At 39.4% G+C, this 9928-nt stretch overlaps 1 protein-coding gene across 1 annotated transcript in view; it reads left to right on the plus strand.

Annotated features, from left to right (window-relative positions):
* Positions 1–9718, plus strand: part of LOC136863437 (homeobox protein HMX3-like) — a 432390-nt gene extending 422672 nt beyond the window's left edge. Inside the window, exons 2-3 of the mRNA XM_068225935.1 lie at positions 9394–9653; positions 9698–9718. Coding sequence (XP_068082036.1) covers positions 9394–9653; positions 9698–9718 — 281 coding nt within the window. The remainder of the gene's footprint in view (positions 1–9393; positions 9654–9697) is intronic.
* Positions 9719–9928: the final 210 nt, after the last annotated feature.

Raw genomic sequence — 9928 nt, forward strand, 5'->3', positions numbered from 1 at the left:
CTTGTTAATATGCAGGCATCACATTTCGCATCCCATGTGTAAGCATTGAAGAAAGAATGAATGATGCTATTACATAATCACATTACCATTCTGTCGTTGTCTCCTGTTTTATTTATGGGGTAGTCTGGTGTACCGTTCCTTGCTCGGCCTGGGTCGCTGTGCTCGATAGAGCTACCGTTAAGTATCCTAGGTCACGTACATTTTTCGGTTGGAAATTCCACTCTTAAAAAATCCACAGCCAGTTTCCAGTAATTCTACGAGGTCAGGAATGGAATGAATGAAGCCCCCACCTAGCAGTGACCGACTGCCGATGCCTGTCGTACTCCCCTTGGGCAATGATTACTGGCTGACAGATGAAATTAAATGATAGTGGAGAGTGCTGCTGGAATGAAAGATGACAATGAAAATCGGAGTACCCGGAGAAAAATCTGTCCCGCCTCAGCACAAATCTCACATGCAGTGACCGGAATTTGAACCACGGAATCCAGCGGTGAGAGGCCGGCACGCTGCCGCCTGAGACACAGAGATAAAATGTCACACGTAATTGAGCAAAAATTAAGAGGTGCTTCATTTGTGATTAATTTCAAATGCTACTTAATTTGAAGGACGTCAGTTAAAGGCAGGTAATATAACAGAATAAGCAAAGAAATCGGTTCACTTCGAACACTGATATAGGAATTAGACGTTCTTGAAGAATTTCAGTGGAACGTGGCATTGTATGGAAGTGAAACATGGACATCAAGTAACTCAGAAAGAAAGAGAATATAATCTATTGAAATGTGGCGTTACAGAAGAATGCTGAAAGTAAGATGGACAGATCGAATTAGTGACACTGAAACGAACTGGTGAGGGAAGAACAATTTGACGAAATTTGACCAAAGAAGCGATAGTGTAGGTGGTAAGGATGTCATGTCAAAATACCGGTTACTGTGATATCTCGGACTTTAAACAACATTGGGCATGGTGACCACTTAGACGGATAAACTAGATGATTTTTGCTAGAGAGGGAGCTGAAAGGAACTGACCACCGTATATCGTGAGAACTCCGACCAAAAGAGCCTGATTAGTGGCCCGCCTGGCCTAACTGGCGCATTTCCTTACAACAAAAAGGGTACGGTATTTAATTATTTTTTAGGAAAATATTCACCATCGTTCCTTAAAAAGTCCATTAATAAGAGTGGGAAGCCGAAAGTCACTGTAAATGTTAAAACTAGTATCACACTGGCAAAATAGAGTGAGTAGCTGCTCCCCCAATGTTGAGCGAAATATTTGCCCCTCAACATCTGGAAAGGGCCGAGAAACTTAGATGTTAGGCCCCTTTAAATAAGAAGCAAAAGTAACATTGGGAAACATCTGTGAAATTTAAAATAAAGGGATTTTTCAAGGAAATTGCTTGAAAATGTCGTGATTTTGAAATGATAAAGTGGATTAGAAGGAGCCACAGAGAAGCATAATGGAGTACATTGTTCTTCATCGTACTACCGACCATCGGAAAGAGGGTACCCTTGAGAATTTCGAACGCAGTCTGTGGTGAAAAGTCGGGAGATAAAACCCCTTGTTGACCACAGCCTACAAGACCGGAAAATTTCGGTATAGAATTGGACGCCGGCCTTGAAAGTCTAAGCAGTTTTGTAGGTGTAATCTATGGAGTGGGGATATTATGTACATGCTAGGAGCAGTGTCCAATGTCCCATAATTACGTTTAAGAAAGTCTGTTTCAATTTGGTTTTACTATCTGAGATATGGGAAGTGCTACTTCTTTTTGAATGTACGTGTGTGTCTTCTGTATGATTCACTTTTTCTCTTTACGATTTTACTTGGAACTTTTCTGCAGCAATTTTATGTCATGTCATGACACGTTCTGTGTGATGTTTATTGGTTTATTTATCATCAACAAAAGTCGATGCTTCGTCATTTACCGATGATAAAATGAATACGAATAATAAAAATAATACTAGGGCCTACTACTGCAAATTAATATATACGTTACTGTCTACTTAGTTATATTATTTAAATATATAATACTGGTTCTGTCCGGAAAGATAATTTAGGGAAGAATTTTGTTTAAACATTCTCGTTTGTTTCATATCTAAAGATTGATTGATTGATTGATTGATTGATTGATTGATTGATTGATTGAATGATTGATTGATTGATTGATTGATTGATTGATTGATTGATTGATTGATTGATTGATTGATTGATTGATTGATTGATTGATTGATTGATTGATTGATTGATTGATTGATTGATTGATTGATTGATTGATTATGTCTATTCTTTATGTATTCTGGCATGATTAAGGCAGGATGGTCTTGTATTACATCTAACCGGATTAATATAAGATTGCATGGTATTATATAGGCCTGCAAACACATTAAAAAATCATTCCTAATTAAGTTATCACAAATTTGCACATACGATAAAACATACAAGGTGATATTAAATTCGGTGCGTTTATTTGTGTACTAACTATAGGCCTAATCCTCATATCGTAATAGATGGCATGTATATAATTAAGAATAATTAAGAAATTAAAAATAGTGAAATAACGGTAAAATAATTATGACACACGTACACATACAACATAACAATATATGCACAACATAAATTTGCGACTGCGAATTTAACGTGAGTCAGTGAGTGACCTTTTATAAATGAAATACTTGAACGTCTAAGGACATATCGTAAATTCACAGGTTTACTCACACAAGAATTCCCACGCAGTTAGACTACTTTAAATGTATTAAGTATTAATGTATTGAGTAATTAAGGCTGGGAGGTTGGTATTGTAGGGTCGAGTATTTATGTCATGATATGTGCAGAAGTGCTTAAGGAAAATTCTCAGGTAGGTGTGTTGTGAAATGCATAATTATTTTGTGAAGGGCATTCAGAATGTGGTAAGTGCGTCTCTCGTCGAGACGAGTTTAGATAGATAAAAACTCGTATTATCTGTGGCGAAGTTCGGCTATGCAGACTTGAAAACTTAAACCTACTGCAAGGATTATTAACATCAGGATCGGTGTTGAACTGTAGAAAATGTACATGGGTGTATGTCCACCAACTGTCGTCTTTGGTAATTGCAGTTGTAAAATACTGGATAAAGACAGTGCTATAAATCTCGAAATCTTTTTACGGTGCGCACACTTCAAGTTATCTTTAAGAGAATAACTTTCTGGTGTGCCCTTGTGCGTGTCAGCTGGTAAGGCATATGGATGAGTTAAGGTATTCAGGAGATGAGGGTATCCAGAGCGTTACAAATAGTACTCATGTTATTGGTGTGGACCTGACACGTTGGAGTCATTACGTACCTGAGGCAGTCCTTCCAACCATAAAACGTTTGATCTAAAGGATACTGTTTCTTACTTTATTTTATGGCCGGTTTCCGCCTCCTGACTCAGCAGGTAAGCGTAGGCAGGCTGGTTCGTTCGTAATCCAGAAGCAGCGGGCTGGCAGACAAGACAATGATCTTTTGTTGTTTTGATCTACACGGCTACACGTAGTGAGGAGTGGCAGGCCACAGACAAGGTCGACCATGTATTTACATCACAACTCAGTTTTATACAATACACATGTTACTATATCTCTTGTGGCGTAGATTAATGGAAATGGCAATGAAGAAGGATTGTTTTTTGTAAATGTATGCACTTCAAGAGGTTATCGGTAGCGTGTGGAAAATGCAAACTTGTAAAGCGGACTACAAAGATGCCAGTTTCAGACATAAAGTAGCGATAATGATTGCTTGTACAACGTGTTCACAATATGACTGCACTATTGTCACTTTATGGCCTGTTCGCTATCCTCCAGCTCACTTAGCCATACCGACATTGGATTTTGTTTCCCGATATGTAAACCTCCATAAGCGATCAGGAAGTCGAACCTCGATATCTCGAACCTGCATTACTCGAATTTTCAGTATATCGATGTATCATAAATTTCCCGGCCGTTTTTCCTATTATTCACGTGTATTTACCGTATTTGTCTATTACTCGAAATTCGGTTACACTAATTTCTCCATTTCACGAAGCAAACATTTCCTCCCTTGAAGAAAAAACCATTAACTGTGCGATACGGTATTTGTGGTTTGTGAGGAACAGTTAACAAGTAAAGAAAGGGTTTACAGTGATGCTGGGAGCTAATATAACGGTAACTGAAAAACTAAAACTTCTAATGATCGGAAAATCGGCGAAGCCTCGCTGTTTCTCGGGTGTGAATTAATTACCGGTCACGTACGAAAGCAACCTCCGAAGTCGCGGATGGCAAGCTCCATTTACGAATCTCGGCTGCATGGTACTGACGAGAAGTTTTAACGTGAAGGGAGGAAAGGTTAACAGTAACAAACAGAAGAGATTAACGGATTTTTTCCAAAGGTGTTAAGGGAGGTATGTTTCTTATTTCACTACTGTATGTACTGTATCCTGTCTTCTGAAAAGTTACTACAATTAGGGTTATAATTGAAGTGATTCTGTAAGACAGGGTTTGTTTGTATATTTTTAAATACTGTTAAAAATAATTTATTCAGGATAAGCCCGTAGACACATACGATTCTTTTTTTTTGCTAGTTGCTTTACGTCGCACCGACACAGATAGGTCTTATGGCGACGATGGGACAGGAAAGGTCTAGGAATGGGAAGGAAGCGGCCGTGGCCTTAATTAAGGTACAGCGCCGGAATTTGCCTGGTGTGAAAATGGGAAACCACGGAAAACCATCTTCAGGGCTGCCGACAGTGGGGTTTGAACCTACTATCTCCCGAATACTGGATACTGGCCGCAATTAAGCGACTGCAGCTACACATACGATTCAGTTATGTGTTACGGTATTCTCTACATCTCGAAATTTCGATAACACAAAATAAAATTTAGCTCCCGAGTTGATTCGAGATATCGAGGCTCCACTGTATTTTCATTCTATCAAACACTTGTATGAAATGCAAACCTAACATTTCTTTACTAGACTCGCATGATTCACCCACACCAATTCATAAAATGATGATAATGAATAAACAACTGAATTAAAACATAATAGCACACTGCTTACAGCTGCGACTGTTACTAGTAGAAAACAATCTGACTGAGCTCGATAGCTGCAGTCGCTTAAGTGCGGCCAGTATCCAGTATTCGGGAGATAGTAGGTTCGAACCCCACTGTCTGCAGCCCTGAAAATGGTTTTCCGTGGTTTTCCATTTTCACACCAGGCAAATGCTGGGGCTGTACCTTAATTAAGGCCACGGCCACTTCCTTTCCACTCCTAGCCCTTCCCTCTCCCATCGTCGCCACAAGACCTATCTGTGTCTGTGCGACGTAAAGCAACTAGCAAAAAAAAAAAAAAAAAAAAAAAAAAAAAGAAAAGAAAACAATCTGCTCATTGTGTGTTTACTGTTAAAACAATATGCACACGTCACCTAGATAAGACCCAGTGTGTTAATTAATACACGTGATTAATCACTTAGTAAGACTGTATGAAAAACGTATGAAAAACACAAATGTGAAGAAACACGTTTTACATTGCACACTTTACTTTTCCTCTCCATAATTTGCTTTGCAAGTGCCCTACAATAATCTTCTCCAAGTTTTCTGGTAGAAATCTGTGGCGTTTGTGTATTAAAAGTAGCTTCAATGCTGAGAATGATCTCTCTACATCTACGGATGTGAAAGGACAGTACTTGAAGTCGGGAGCGAGTGTATGTGTTAAGCATTCTCGTGGAGCAACATTATCAGTACCAGCTACCATGGTTTCGTAGCCGGGATTTCGTTGAAGGACATCGCGATATTTTGTTTGCAGACGGAATCCGAGGTTCCCTGGAATACAGTACCTTCCGGTTCACGCTTCATGTTCTCTACAATGTCCAGCGAATCACCAAGACGCAACCCATGTGTTTCTAGCTTCTTGATTGATAGAAGTGCCAGTTCCCTTCGAATAATAAAGTAAAGTTAACATAATTACCCAAAAACAACACACAAACAAATCGAACAAGCAAACAACAAGGGTACGACAAGCAATTCCATCGAAAGAAAATATGACAAAAAATACTTCTAGTTTAACTTTCTAAATCCAGCGTCATTATATACAAATTCACACACAACTTAAGTATTTACAGTACTTAACACTACGGCTTACTAGGTTGAACTTACTGCTAGCTTAAGGAGCTATACCAAATGAATGGTGAGAGCACCTGTGTATAAAGGAAAGGGTGATAGACATAAAGCTGAAAATTACAGGCCAGTCATTTTGACATGCATTGCATGTAAGCTTTCGGAGAGCATTCTTTCTGATTATAATGGACATGTTTGCGAAATTAATAAATGGTTTGACAGACGGCAGTTTGGGTTTAGGAAAGGTTAGTCCACTGAAGCTCAGCTTGTAGGATTTCAGCAAGATATAGCAAATATCCTGGATTCAGGAGGCCAAATGGACTGCATTGCGATTGACCTATCTAAGGCATTTGATAGGGTAGATCATGGAAGACTACTGGCAAAAATGAGTGCTATTGGACTAGGAAAAAGAGTGACTGCATGGGTGGCTATATTCCTAGAAAATAGAACTCGGAGAATTAGAGTAGGCGAAGCTTTATCTGACTCTGTAATAATTAAGAGGGGAATTTCTCAAGGCAGTGTTATTGGACATTTATGTTTTCTTATATATATATATCAATGATATGTGTAAAGAAGTGGAATCAGAGATAAGGATGTCTGCAGATGATGTTATTTTGTACAGAGTAATAAATAAGTTACAAGATTGTGAGCGGCTGCAGGGTGACCTCGATAGTGTTGTGAGATGGACGATGGGCAACGGTATGATGAAAAACGGGGTTAAAAGTCAGGTTGTGAGTTTCACAAATAGGAAAAGTCCTCTCAGTTTTAATTACTGTGTTGATGGGGTGAAAGTACCTTTTGGCGTTCATAGTTTTTTTTTTTTGCTAGTTGCTTTACGTCGCATCGGCACAGATAGGTCTTATGGCGACGATGGCAGGAAAGGTCTAGGAATGGGGAGGAAGTGGCCGTGGCCTTAATTAAGGTACAGCCCCAGCATTTGCCTGGTGTGATAATGGGAAATCACGGAAAACCATCTTCAGGGCTGCCGACAGTAGGGTTCGAACCTACTATCTCCCGAATACTGAATACTGGCCGCACTTAAACGACTGCAGCTATCGAGCTCGGTGGGGATCATTGCAAGTACCTAGGTGTTAATATAAGAAAAGGCCTTCAGTTGGGTAATCACATAAATATGATTGTTAATAAAGGGTACAGATCTCTGCACATGGTTATGGGGGTATTTAGGGGTTGTTGTAAGGATGTAAAGGAGAGGGCATATAAGTCTCTGGTAAGTTCCCAACTAGAGTATGGTTCCAGTGTATGGGACCCTCACCAGGATTACTTGATTCAAGAACTGGAAAAAATCCGAAGAAAAGCAGCTCGATTTGTTCTGGGTGAATTCCTACAAAAGAGTAGCGTTACAAAAATGTTGCAAAGTTTGGGCTTGGTGGACTTGGGAGAAAGGAGACGAGCTGCTCGATTAAGTGGTATGTTCCGAGCTGTCAGTGGTGAGATGGCGTGGGAGGACATCAGTAGACGTATAAGTTTGAGTGGTGTCTTTAAAAGTAGGAAAGATCGCAATATGAAGATAAAGTTGGAATTCAAGAGGACAAATCGGGGCAAATATTCGTTTATAGGAAGGGGAGTTAGGGATTGGAATAACTTACCAAGGGAAATGTTCAATAATTTTCCAATTTCTTTGCGATCATTTAAGAAGAGGCTAGGAACACAACAGGCAGGGAATCTGCCACCTGGGCGACTGCCCTAAATGCAGATCAGTAGTGACTGATTTGATTATAAATCCAACATCATCATATAAAATTTTGTACACAACTTAATTATTTCCAGTACTTAACACTGTGGCTTACGATGCTATAGGTTGAGCTTACAACTAGCTTAACACTACACGCGATAATAAAGTAAACTTAATACATAACAACTGGAGTGCAACAAGCAGTTCCACGGAAAAATATATTACAAGAAATACTACTAGTTTAACATTCTAAATCCAGCATCTTCGTATAAAATTTCATACACAAAAACAATATGCACACGTCACCTAGATAATCAGTTAGTACGACTTATGAAAAACGTATACCAGAAAGCTTGGAGAAGATTATTGTAGTGCACTTGCAATGCAAATTATGGGCAGGAAAAGTAAAGTGTGCAGTGTAAAATGTGTTTCTTCACGTTTGTGTTTTTTCATACATTTTTCATACAGTCTTCATAACTGATTATCTAGGTGACGTGTGTATTTCCAGTGCTTAACACTACGTCTTACAATACCATAGGTTGAGCTTACTACTAGCTTAACACTCACTACAAGTGATAATAAAGTAAAGTTGAACTTATAATTACCCTACAAGAATAACTACAAGAATACAATTAGCAAATCCTTGGAAGGAAAATATTACAAGAAATACTACTGGTTTAAGTTTAAAATTCTAAATCCATCATCATCATCATCATATACAAATTCACACTCAACTTAAGTATTTCGCAGTGATTAACACTACAGCTTACATTACTATAGGTTGAGCTTACTAATAGCTTAGCATTACAAGTGAAAATAAAGTAATGTTAAAAACATAGGTAATTACCCAACAACAACAATAACAACAACACGAGTACAGCAAGCAACTCCCGGGAAAGAGAATCCCGCAAAAAAACTACTAGTTTCACAATCTAAACGAGCAGAAAATCACAAATTCAGCCATAGATGCCGGACTAAGTAAACTCATGTCCTCATCCCCAATGGAGGTGAGCTGCATGTACCATTTTACCCACACCAGCCCTCCTGCCATTCATGAATTTCTGGCAGTACCGTGAATTGAACCCCGGCGGATAATAGTGCTAATTGTTACACTACGAACGTGGACAATACAATAATGAGTAATAGGTTTGATGATTTGTGTTAGGTACTTACAGTGTTCTCCATGAGGTACTATCACCCATTAACACAGTAATTAAAACTAGGACTTTATTCTTGGTGAAACTTACAACTTGACTTTTTATCCCATTCACCATCATACCATTATCCGCTAACCAACTCACAACACTGTCTAGGTCCCCATGCAGTCGTTCACAGTCGTGCAACTCAATTACTACTCTTCCTCTACCCTTTCCAATGTTTTACTCTTCAGTTAGTTATTTTGGAAATTTTGTATTATTTCCGAAAATGTACTTACTAAGGAGACATTGACTTTCAGCTTTCAGTCTGCTGTGCCGTATTGTCCTTTAATCCGAGTACACCCTTATGGCACTTATTCTTTCTTATATTCACTCTGCAGTTAATTTCTTTTGGCAGCGAGGAAATATTGAGTGATTTGTACTTAAATCTGGTGTTTTGTTTCTTTCCAGATGGAACTCCTATCGTTAAACAAACAACAAAGCGTAAGAAGGAACCCTCGGCTCCGAAGTCAAACCCCGCTGTGGTTGACATGAGCGGGGCCCTCAGTGATGGCCAATCCTCGGACACGGAGCGCAAGAGGAAGAAGGCGCGCACCACCTTCACCGGTCGCCAGATATTTGAACTAGAGAAACAATTCGAGGTAAAGAAATACCTATCATCGTCCGAGCGAGCAGAGATGGCGAAACTGCTGAACGTCACCGAAACACAGGTAATGTGTCATTACTATAGCTTTCTTCTTCTCTTCTTCTCTAGCCTTTCAATACCCACTCCTGAACTTAGGTCTCTTTTAATTGTTTTCATGTCGTCCTCTGTTGGGCAGTTTCTCCCCGCATGGGGCTGGATATAGTTTCGGGGTCGGCCAACTCTCCTTTGGGAATCTTGGGACTCCACCGTACAACAGACTTGGTTCATTTGTAGTAATCTCTTGCAATATGGCCATTGCTACTTAAGTCGTGCCACTCGTTCCATCACATCTATTACTCC

This window comes from Anabrus simplex, chromosome 2, assembly GCF_040414725.1.
Source record: "Anabrus simplex isolate iqAnaSimp1 chromosome 2, ASM4041472v1, whole genome shotgun sequence".
Taxonomy (NCBI): Eukaryota; Metazoa; Arthropoda; class Insecta; order Orthoptera; family Tettigoniidae; genus Anabrus; species Anabrus simplex.